Source organism: Polyodon spathula, chromosome 10 (genome assembly GCF_017654505.1).
Source record: "Polyodon spathula isolate WHYD16114869_AA chromosome 10, ASM1765450v1, whole genome shotgun sequence".
NCBI classification, from domain to species: Eukaryota; Metazoa; Chordata; class Actinopteri; order Acipenseriformes; family Polyodontidae; genus Polyodon; species Polyodon spathula.
Genome location: NC_054543.1, coordinates 455,513 through 467,270, shown reverse-complemented (window position 1 = coordinate 467,270; position 11,758 = coordinate 455,513). Strand labels below are relative to the sequence as shown.

Below are 11,758 nucleotides of genomic sequence, written 5' to 3'. Positions count from 1 at the left end.
CAGCGGCAAAACAACCGTACGGTTGTGTCCTAACATAATGCGTTGCTGTACTTGCTCATATCTAGTTAGCTGTCTGTTTGATTACGATACTGAACAATTATGTTGATGGCCCAGGTGTTCCGCTTCCTCGAGCAAATCTGGCTTTGATCCAAGTGCTGTCCTAATTCCAAATAAGCCGTTTTACAAACTGTAAATCCTGTGTGTGTGTGGTGACCTTTGTACTAGGAAATTGGATGGGAGCGAGGGAGGAGAGGAGTAATCCACCCACGATGTATTCCTAGCAGTTTGCCTGTTTTCCCCAATGAACTTTCAGTTTACTCAATGTAACGTGCAATGTCTCTTTATAATTTGGGAAAAGACAATGTCTAATTGTAATCATGCATGCTGATTTTACAAATAGTTTTAAGTAGACTTACCCTCACATACTATCGCTGGGTTTAGACTTACCCTCACATACTGTCACAGGGTTTATTGTATCTTGTGAAAATCCCAATCTTTTTTAAAAGTTGTGTTTTTGTGCCCTTTTTATTATTTGTCTTATGAAAGATTTAGGCTGCTCTTCAGCTGCCACGTGCATACAGACCAGCTCTTCAGCTGCCACGTGCATACAGACCAGCTCTTTAGCTGCCACGTGCATACAGACCAGCTCTTTAGCTGCCACGTGCATACAGACCAGCTCTTTAGCTGCCACGTGCATACAGACCAGCTCTTTAGCTGCCACGTGCATACAGACCAGCTCTTTAGCTGCCACGTGCATACAGACCAGCTCTTTAGCTGCCACGTGCATACAGACCAGCTCTTTAGCTGCCACGTGCATACAGACCAGCTCTTTAGCTGCCACGTGCATACAGACCAGCTCTTTAGCTGCCACGTGCATACAGACCAGCTCTTTAGCTGCCACGTGCATACAGACCAGCTCTTCAGCTGCCACGTGCATACAGACCACGCTCTTTAGCTGCCACGTGCATACAGACCAGCTCTTTTTTTCAGTTGTGCTTTCAAGAGAAATGCATGTAAAAAAACTACAGTACTGGTTGTTAGGAATGAGAAAGAAGTTATGCAACTTTAAAGATACATTTGTTGTGTGTTGAATATTGTATGTGGACACTCTACAATTGCACTTGTTCACTTTGTTGTGCCTGACTTGTAATATGTGAGTGAGACTAATTGTTCACATGAGATACTTTATTATATAGTAAAACACACAGACATGCACTGGAGTGGGTTAGTTGCAGGTTTCTGTTAGCCAGCGCACTTGTGAAATGTAAACTGTCCTGAGCATCACGCAGTTGAATAGAAACTAAATCCCTTGAAGGACTCGCCAGGGCCGTTATCTCAAACCCTTTCCAGTGAGAAACTAATAGCCTGAGCTTGAACCCTGAGCGAGTTTGCTGTGGACTCCTGAGTGAATGCGCAGCCTAGCCAGCGTTTTCTAACAGAGGGGTGGCTCTGAGCTGTTGCTTTGTGATTGGAACTTGTTTTGCCACAACTTGCTGCAGCAAAGTGAACAAGCAGTCATTGAGTTACTGCTCGCTAAAAAGACTGAAGAGGAGGTTTTCCACTCCCCAGTGCTAATACCTCAAACACTATGAACAAAATCTTGCTGTTCGCTTCCACCTCGTGACATCTGTTATATCGTTACAGAAGTTTGTTTCCAGGCAGGTCTTGTGTTTTTGGGCGTACAGTAAATCCTGATTTTGGTCAGTGTGTTAATTCAGTTTAAAATCAACAGTGCCAGTTAAGGGAAGTGTGCTGCATGTGTTGAAGATACTCTGTGTTCGTTTTCCACAGGCCCTGTATGTGTAATGAAGTCTTTCAGACTCCAGGGAGCTGAGTTATTATTGAGAACAGCTGCAGTTGCATTGTTGACTCAAGGGCTGAAACATGTCTCTCCACCCACTCTCTCTTTGTTCTTGCAACAGAGCAGATATTGTGAGAATAAGGACGAATGTTTCAGTGGTTTTGAGCCCCCCTCCCATGGGTGACAGCAGTGAATCTGGAGCCCATCTCTTCCTCTTACTGATGAGTGGAACTCGTGGTTGTGCTTCGTAATGATAATTCACCTCGTAATCACTGGGCTGTTTCTCAACACTTGAGTGTTGAATAAGGATTTCAGCATGTGTGTGTGTGTGTGTGTGTGTGTGTGTGTGTGTGTGTGTGTGGCTGATGGTTAAAATAAAGGAGACATCCAGATCCTTTCTTACACAGAGTGGAAGAAACCTTGCTCATTTCTATATTCAGTAAAACAAGCTGCGAGATGACGATCATGAGCTGCAGGATCCCTGTGTTTCACATCACGTTTGTGTGAGCGGGGCTGTTTGTTTTGAGCTGCAGGATCCCTGTGTTTCACATCATGTTTGTGTGAGCGGGGCTGTTTGAGCTGCAGGGTCCCTGTGTTTCACATCATGTTTGTGTGAGCGGGGCTGTTTGAGCTGCAGGGTCCCTGTGTTTCACATCACGTTTGTGTGAGCGGGGCTGTTTGAGCTGCAGGGCCCCTGTGTTTCACATCACGTTTGTGTGAGCGGGGCTGTTTGTTTTGAGCTGCAGGGTCCCTGTGTTTCACATCACGTTTGTGTGAGCGGGGCTGTTTGTTTTGAGCTGCAGGGCCCCTGTGTTTCACATCACGTTTGTGTGAGCGGGGCTGTTTGTTTTGAGCTGCAGGGTCCCTGTGTTTCACATCACGTTTGTGTGAGCGGGGCTGTTTGTTTTGAGCTGCAGGGTCTCTGTGTTTCACATGTGTGGGCTGCTTGTTTCCACAGGGAAGGAGGGCTGCACTGGCCAGAGCCACGTCCCTTTGAGAGATGGGTGGAGTTTCCTCTGTTGTAACAGTGATTGAAGACGATGGCTAGAAGAGTGTGGAGCTGCTTGTTCAGCATCTCCACTGCTGTTCTCTATGGCTCCCTCTCTCTGTTTGTCTCCATTCTGCACAACGTTTTCCTGCTTTACTATGTGGACACCTTCGTGTCTGTCTATAAAATTGATAAAGTCTCCTTCTGGGTTGGGGAGGTGAGTTAAAGATATTTATGCACACATATTTATTGCTTGCTTCCAAAACTGGAACTGCAAAAAAATACAATGTTGAAGTCATTTATTTCCCCTGACTTTTCTGCTGTCCTTTAAAAGTCCAGTTGATACCTGTTAAGCCTTTCGTGTTTTGCGTGCCAATCACAACAAAGAAACGTGTTTAACTAAATGGGCTTTTAAATCTTAAGTATTACTCTTTCATTTCAAAGCAGAAGCGAAGCTTTTTATTCTTGTAAATACAGTCGCACAGAACGATTGTAATAGTGTGTCCAGAATAAAATACTTTATTTTTCATTATAGCTTTAATAAAGATTAGTTGCTTAACATGTTGTGATCTCGTTTGTACGTTCTGCTTGGAAAACAAAAATGAAGCCTTGGCCGATTTAAGAGACAATTCAGTTATACAGAAAAACCTGTAAATGAAATCAGTGTTACGATGAACATTTCTCAGTGTGACTGAGAGACACAAATGGCTGAACATGTATCAATTGAATTCTTACAGGAGAGTAGAAAAGTCGAGATAAAACACAGAGAATTGGAAGCCCTATGTATATTTGACCTTTTGTAAAGTGAATTAACTGCTAAAAAGTGTATTCAGTACACCCATAGCTTGCTATCAGTTACTCATTCCTAGTGTTCCCAACTACTTTTCCATAGTTTAGCAATTTGTATCATGGCATGTCTTTTAACAGCTTGAGTTTGCTCTTCTAAACTTGGTTTCAGCTGTGCGGTCAAGTCGACAGCGCCTTAAGTTAAACTAGTTGTCTTGTCTCCCCAGACAGTGTTTCTCATATGGAACAGCCTGAACGACCCTCTCTTTGGCTGGATCAGTGATCGCTCCTTCCTCGGCTCACAGCAGTAAGTCTTTCCTTTTTGTTCTCTTCCACCCCTGTTAACCGCTTCCCTGTCGCCCTGCTTTCAAAATGAAGAAGTAATAGCCGGCCCGTCTCAGATTCGAAGCCAAGCGCTGACATGCTTACATCCTGTAGAAATGTAGAATGTCCTGAGTCAGAACTGGGTTGTGTTCTAGCTTCATGTGTGAAAACGATGCCAGGGTCAGTCACGTGGAAGAAGCGCACACGTTCACAATGAAGTGAAAGGGGTCTGTATCGCTGGATTACATAGGGAGGCTGTGGAGAGTGTATGAAGTGTTCATGTCAGAATCCAAGGCATGTTTAAGCAAGAAGAGGACCCTCTGCTCGATACATTTACCTGCAGGAGACGGGCCTTACCGACAGTAAAGCCCTCTTTTAATAGATAGAATGTAAAAATGAACAGTGTGCATTCAGTGTAAAGTTGCTAGCATACTTTCTGCTGCTGTCCCGAGTGGACACTTCTGTTTTAGAAAGTACTAAATGATCGTAGACTCTGTCTTCTCCACCATGAATTCTGTTTCCGTCTAATTTCTCTCCACCTCGTGCTCCCTGTAGAGCAGGGGTTCAGATCTCAAACCCACAGGTGGTTCTGAAGAGGCTGCAGGCTCTGTCCCGAACTGGCCCGCTGTTTGCACTCTCCTTCCTGGCATTCTGGGTGTCCTGGGCCAGGCCTGGGTTGCAGTTCCTCGTCTGCCTGTGTCTCTACGACGGCTTTCTCACCGTAGTGGACCTCAACCACAATGCCTTGCTGGCGGACCTGGCCGTGTCGGCCAGCGAGAGGACTCGGCTGAACTTCCACTGCTCGCTGTTCAGCGCCCTGGGCTCCCTGTCCGTCTTCATGTCCTACTCCTTCTGGGACAAGGAGAACTTCTTCTCCTTCAGGGTGTTCTGTGTGGCGCTGGCTGCCTTCTCCATCCTGGGCTTCAGCGTGGCCTGCTGGCTCCTGCGTCAGAGGTTTCGAGGTAGAGCCAGACAAGACGAGGAGGAGGACTCTGTCCTGAAAGAGTATGTTTGTGCTTCTTGAGGAGTGCGAGTAATGTTTTTGTAGAGGTGTTTCAGTACTTGGGGTTTATTACAGCTGTCTTTATGAAGGAGGTCATTCTAGTTGTTTTGAAGAAGGATGAAAATGAACAGGACTGAAAGAGTGTGTTTGTATTGTTAATGGTTTATAGATCTTTCAGTTCTAGGGTTTATTAAGAAAGATTCTAGTTGGTCTCAGGTTTTAAGGAGGGTGGATGATAAGTGTGCTGTGGTCTGTGGTCTGTGCTGTTGCAGTAATTGTCTCCCTGCTGTTCCCCTTGGCACTGGCAGGCTGTGTGTTGGACAGGCCCCTCTTGCTCAGGAGAAGGTGCTGACACTGAGGCAGTACCTGAAGCAGCTCTCCAAACACACAAACTTCCTCTGGTTTGCCTCCATGAACCTCGTCCAGGTGAACAGATAATTCCGTGTTTCCTTTGTATTCAATGAATGAGTAAATGATCTTGTGTAGCGCACAAACAGTCTAGCGTTGCCAGGCTGTTCTAAATCTCAAGCGTGCAGCACTGCCTTGAGAGCATCAGTATTATGAGGCTGTGTGTTTACTCACCCCTTGATTTGCTGCATCTTAATTAGGCACCAGAGATAGGGCAGCTCATATTTTACAGCAAGAAAGGGAAGCTCCTGGACTTTATCTGCTCTGGTTTTGTTACCATACACTGCTGAAGGAATTTGAATTTATATTTTAGAGAATTGTTGTGATTTCTTCAACTGCTTTGATTTAAAGCCAATTTTCATTGACTAAGTGACTTCAATTTAAATGTTGCGTTGCCACTGTGAAGATAATTAACAGAATACTGATCAATGTGCTGGAATTGATTAAAAGGAAATGGGAATTGGAATTGATTTTAAAAAGGACTCTGGCAATGATTAACAGCCTTCTCTAATCTTCCAGGTGTTTCACTGTCATTTCAATAACAATTTCTTCCCACTGTTTCTGGAGCATCTCCTTTCGGACCGAATCTCAGCCTCCACAGGATCCTTTCTGCTCGGTAAGAAACGTACAGGACAGCTACCTGCTAATACTGTACCAGACAAACAGGAACAGTGCAGCTACCTGCTAATACTGTACCAGCACCAGACAAACAGGAACAGTGCAGCTACCTGCTAATACTGCACCAGACAAACAGGAACAGTGCAGCTACCTGCTAATACTGCACCAGACAAACAGGAACAGTGCAGCTACCTGCTAATACTGTACCAGACAAACAGGAACAGTGCAGCTACCTGCTAATACTGTACCAGACAAACAGGAACAGTGCAGCTACCTGCTAATACTGCACCAGACAAACAGGAACAGTGCAGCTACCTGCTAATACTGTACCAGACAAACAGGAACAGTGCAGCTACCTGCTAATACTGCACCAGACAAACAGGAACAGTGCAGCTACCTGCTAATACTGCACCAGACAAACAGGAACAGTGCAGCTACCTGCTAATACTGTACCAGACAAACAGGAACAGTGCAGCTACCTGCTAATACTGCACCAGACAAACAGGAACAGTGCAGCTACCTGCTAATACTGCACCAGACAAACAGGAACAGTGCAGCTACCTGCTAATACTGTACCAGACAAACAGGAACAGTGCAGCTACCTGCTAATACTGTACCAGACAAACAGGAACAGTGCAGCTACCTGCTAATACTGTACCAGACAAACAGGAACAGTGCAGCTACCTGCTAATACTGTACCAGACAAACAGGAACAGTGCAGCTACCTGCTAATACTGTACCAGACAAACAGGAACAGTGCAGCTACCTGCTAATACTGCACCAGACAAACAGGAACAGTGCAGCTACCTGCTAATACTGTACCAGACAAACAGGAACAGTGCAGCTACCTGCTAATACCAATCAGTGTGCCAATGTATTAGAACACCAACATTTGTCATTTTATATTCTTTGTATACCTCCCTGCATAAAAACTTCTGGGTGCGATCATTGCAATTTTCAGTTGGCAATCAGTGATCTAGAAATAGGCACTCGTGTGAAAATGTTAGACCACTTTGATGCTTTAATTAGGCATCTTAAACAATGTCTAAAAAGTATCATGCATTTTACCATTAGTGGCTGTGTTCCTTTTCTCACTGTTTTAAATGAACTGCATGTGTGGCCTATTAGTCATCTGTTAAGTTAGACAATCACTTAGTTGCCTATTTTGACAGTTTTTCCAAGATGTTCATTTGTAGTGGTTTGGTTTCATATGCACAACAATTAAACTACAGAAGCAATGGGGTGTTCTAGTACATGTGCACACTGCTGAACTACAGAAGCAATGGGGTGTTCTAGTACATGTGCACACTGCTGAACTACAGAAGCAATGGGGTGCTCTAATACATGAGCACACTGCTGAACTACAGAAGCAATGGGGTGTTCTAGTACATGTGCACACTGCTGAACTACAGAAGCAATGGGGTGCTCTAATACATGAGCACACTGCTGAACTACAGAAGCAATGGGGTGCTCTATTACATGAGCACACTGCTGAACTACAGAAGCAATGGGGTGTTCTAATACATGTACATACTGCTGTAGGTCTACCCTTTTAAATAAGCACATCTCTGTCATGTGTCCTTCAGGATTCTCGTACATCGCCCCCCACCTGAATAACCTCTACTTCCTGTCCCTGTGTGGTCGCTATGGAGTCTACACTGTGGTTCGCTGGCTGTTCTTTCTTAAACTCATCCTCAGTGTCATAATGCTGCTGGCAGGACCAGACCAGATCTACTTGCTGTGTATCTTTATAGCCAGGTAACTCCTCCAATAAAACCATTCAAAGAAACTTCACTTTTAATAAAAAATGTCTGTCCTGCAGTGATTGTGTGTTCAGTGTTGTGTCTGTATGAAGGAGTGTGATTGTCTGCCTCTCTCTCTCTCTCCTGCAGTGTGTTCAGTGTTGTGTCTGTATGAAGGAGTGTGATTGTCTGCCTCTCTCTCTCTCACTCTCTCTCTCCTGCAGTGTGTTCAGTGTTGTGTCTGTATGAAGGGGTGTGATTGTCTGCCTCTCTCTCTCTCTCTCTCTCTCTCTCTCTCTCTCTCTCTCTCTCTCTCTCTCCTGCAGTGTGTTCAGTGTTGTGTCTGTATGAAGGGGTGTGATTGTCTGCCTCTCTCTCTCTCTCCTGCAGTGTGCTCAGTGTTGTGTCTGTATGAAGGGGTGTGATTGTCTGCCTCTCTCTCTCTCTCCTGCAGTGTGCTCAGTGTTGTGTCTGTATGAAGGGGTGTGATTGTCTGCCTCTCTCTCTCTCTCTCTCCTGCAGTGTGTTCAGTGTTGTGTCTGTATGAAGGAGTGTGATTGTCTGCCTCTCTCTCTCTCTCTCTCTCTCTCTCTCTCTCTCTCTCTCTCTCTCTCTCCTGCAGTGTGTTCAGTGTTGTGTCTGTATGAAGGAGTGTGATTGTCTGCCTCTCTCTCTCTCTCTCTCTCTCTCTGCAGTGTGTTCAGTGTTGTGTCTGTATGAACTCTGTGATTGTCTGCCTCTCTCTCTCTCTCACTCTCTCTCTCCTGCAGTGTGTTCAGTGTTGTGTCTGTATGAAGGGGTGTGATTGTCTGCCTCTCTCTCTCTCTCTCTCTCTCTCTCTCTCTCTCTCCTGCAGTGTGTTCAGTGTTGTGTCTGTATGAAGGGGTGTGATTGTCTGCCTCTCCTCTCTCTCTCTCTCTCTCTCTCTCCTGCAGTGTGTTCAGTGTTGTGTCTGTATGAAGGGGTGTGATTGTCTGCCTCTCTCTCTCTCTCTCTCTCTCTCTCTCTCTCTCTCTCTCTCCTGCAGTGTGTTCAGTGTTGTGTCTGTATGAAGGGGTGTGATTGTCTGCCTCTCTCTCTCTCTCTCTCTCTCCTGCAGTGTGTTCAGTGTTGTGTCTGTATGAAGGAGTGTGATTGTCTGCCTCTCTCTCTCTCTCTCTCTCTCTCTCTCCTGCAGTGTGTTCAGTGTTGTGTCTGTATGAAGGGGTGTGATTGTCTTCTCTCTCTCTCTCTCTCTCTCTCTCTCTCTCCTGCAGTGTGTTCAGTGTTGTGTCTGTATGAAGGGGTGTGATTGTCTGCCTCTCTCTCTCTCTCTCTCTCTCTCCTCTCTCTCTCTCTCTCTGCAGTGTGTTCAGTGTTGTGTCTGTATGAAGGGGTGTGATTGTCTGCCTCTGTCTCTGTCCTGCAGTAATCGTGTGTTCACTGAGGGGACCTGCAAGCTCTTGAACCTGGTGATCAGTGACCTGGTTGATGAGGATCTTGTAATGAACCGGCGGCAGCAGGCAGCCTCCGCGCTGCTCTTCGGCATGGTCGCCTTGGTAACCAAGCCGGGACAGACCTTTGCACCGCTCATCGGAACCTGGCTGCTGTGTGTGTATACAGGTACTGGCACCGCTCGGGGCTGCTCTGTGTGTGTGTGTGTGTGTGTGTGTGTGAGTGTGTGTACACAGGTACTGGCACCGCTCGGGGCTGCTGTGTGTGTGTGTGTGTGTGTGTGTGTGTGTGTATACAGGTACTGGCACCGCTCGGGGCTGCTCTGTGTGTGTGTGTACACAGGTACTGGCACCGCTCGGGGCTGCTGTGTGTGTACACAGATACTGGCACCGCTCGGGGCTGCTCTGTGTGTGTGTGTGTGTATATACAGGTACTGGCACCCTCGGGGCTGCTCTGTGTGTGTGTGTACACAGGTACTGGCACCGCTCGGGGCTGCTGTGTGTGTGTGTGTACACAGATACTGGCACCGCTCGGGGCTGCTCTGTGTGTGTGTGTGTGTGTGTACACAGGTACTGGCACCGCTCGGGGCTGCTCTGTGTGTGTGTGTGTGTGTACACAGGTACTGGCACCGCTCGGGGCTGCTGTGTGTGTGTGTGTGTGTGTACACAGGTACTGGCACCGCGCGGGGCGACTGTGTGTGTGTGTGTGTGTGTGTGTGTGTGTGTGTGTGTGTGTACACAGGTACTGGCACCGCTCGGGACTGCTGTGTGTGTGTGTGTACACAGGTACTGGCACTGCTCGGGGCTGCTCTGTGTGTGTGTGTGTGTGTGTGTATACAGGTACTGGCACCGCTCGGGGCTGCTCTGTGTGTGTGTACACAGGTACTGGCACCGCTCGGGGCTGCTCTGTGTGTGTGTGTGTGCGTACACAGGTACTGGCACCGCTCGGGGCTGCTGTGCGTGTGTGTGTGTGTGTGTACACAGGTACTGGCACCGCTCGGGGCTGCTCTGTGTGTGTACACAGGTACTGGCACCGCTCAGGCTGCTGCAAAATAAGATTCTCCCCTCTGTGTCCTGATCTCTTAAGTAATCCTTTACCATAGTTCTGTTTTATTATTATTATTACTATATTTAAAATATGTACATGCAGGCCTGTCCTTAAGATGAACTACTGCTCGCTGCCCCAGACCCTCCACCTTCCTCCCCTTCTGACCGTCTCTCCCAGGATATGAAATACTGCTCGCTGCCCCAGACCCTCCACCTTCCTCCCCTTCTTGCCGTCTCTCCCAGGATATGAAATACTGCTCGTTGCCCCAGACCCTCCACCTTCTTCCCCTTCTCACAGTCTCCCCCAGGATATGAAATACTGCTCGCTGCCCCAGACTCTCCACCTTCCTCTTCTCACTGTCTCGTCTGTTGCTCTGTCTCCCCCAGGACATGACATTTTCCAGCGAGACCCTCTGCAGGAAGTGGTCCGCACCCAGGAGATGTGGAACCCTGCCTGGTTCAGCACTCTGCGGCAGGGCTGCTTCTACCTGCTGGTCTTCATTCCCATCACCTGCGCCTTCCTGCAGCTGCTGGCCTGGTCCCAGTTCTCACTTCACGGCAAGCGTCTGCAGAGCATAAAGTTACAGAGGCAGAGTGCTTTACAGGAACTTCCTATTGATGTGAAAGATATCTGATCAAAACTTTAAACAACTGCCAAAGCTGGAGGGGCACCGTTCGTGTGCGTGTGCAAACCAAACCTGCCTTACTTTGATAGAGCAAACATTCCATTCCAGTACAATTTAAATATGGACCACAGATTATGGACCAAAAAAAATGGTTTTACTTTAATGGTTTATACGCTTGGATGTTTTTAAGGTGTAAAAAGAGCATGGATTTGTCCATATGTCTGTCTGGATTGTGCTGCTGTCCAAGTGCAAATCAATTCAGCAGCATCACCTCTTTGATTGAATGGCTTTTACATCTCGTCCATGTCGTGTAAATTACAGCCATTGGAAAAATACATGGAATTACATTAATGTGCCAAAACAAACTTTCTAGATTTTTAAACATCTGATGACTTTTTACACATTTTTAAATGAACTGTAGATCATAGAACAAGAACACACATATATGTAAACCAGTGTTTGAAACATGACTCTGTGTGGATAGATAGATAGATAGATCTCTGTCGCTCTACACACCTGTTAACAAACTTACCCTAAAACCTTGAAGAAATGATTCAGTGTTACAAGGCTGAGTGTGTCAGACTGGTAACCTGCAACTTTGTTGGTTTTATATTTTACTTTATATTTATAAAAAAAAAAAAAAAAGTTTAAATCTTAACCCTTTTATTTATTTAGAATGTATGAATAAGGGATTTGTGTGGATTCAATGTGGTGGTTTTTATATCTCACACAACCTGAAAATGTCTAGATAAATGTTTGTATAATATTTTATTACATTTGTATTAAAAAGGGTATAAAAAAAACATTATTTGAAACCAGTTCTGGGGCTAGAGTTTACATAATTAAATTGCTTTTTTTCCTTATATTTTATATAGTATAGATATGGACCAAGCCTCCCCCCCAAAAAAATGGCAAGAAGGAGAAATCTCATTGGCTAACAAGTGTTCCGGCCTGTGTAAAACACGTGCCCACACAAGCATGG

The 11,758-nt window shown here is 46.0% G+C and overlaps 1 protein-coding gene across 3 annotated transcripts in view; it reads left to right on the top strand.

Moving 5' to 3' along the window:
* mfsd13a (major facilitator superfamily domain containing 13A) overlaps positions 1-11,434 on the top strand; it is an 11,741-nt gene extending 307 nt beyond the window's left edge. The window contains exons 2-9 of one of the 3 annotated variants that reach the window (XM_041260687.1): positions 2,760-3,006; positions 3,803-3,882; positions 4,455-4,904; positions 5,211-5,328; positions 5,878-5,926; positions 7,515-7,686; positions 9,079-9,272; positions 10,538-11,434. In XM_041260687.1, coding sequence (XP_041116621.1) covers positions 2,842-3,006; positions 3,803-3,882; positions 4,455-4,904; positions 5,211-5,328; positions 5,878-5,926; positions 7,515-7,686; positions 9,079-9,272; positions 10,538-10,785 — 1,476 coding nt within the window. In that variant the 5' untranslated portion in view covers positions 2,760-2,841 and the 3' untranslated portion in view covers positions 10,786-11,434. Of the gene's footprint in view, positions 1-2,759; positions 3,007-3,802; positions 3,883-4,454; positions 4,905-5,210; positions 5,329-5,829; positions 5,927-7,514; positions 7,687-9,078; positions 9,273-10,537 lie in introns of all 3 variants that reach the window. The other 2 variants (XM_041260686.1, XM_041260688.1) reach the window with 2 other exon arrangements.
* Positions 11,435-11,758: the final 324 nt, after the last annotated feature.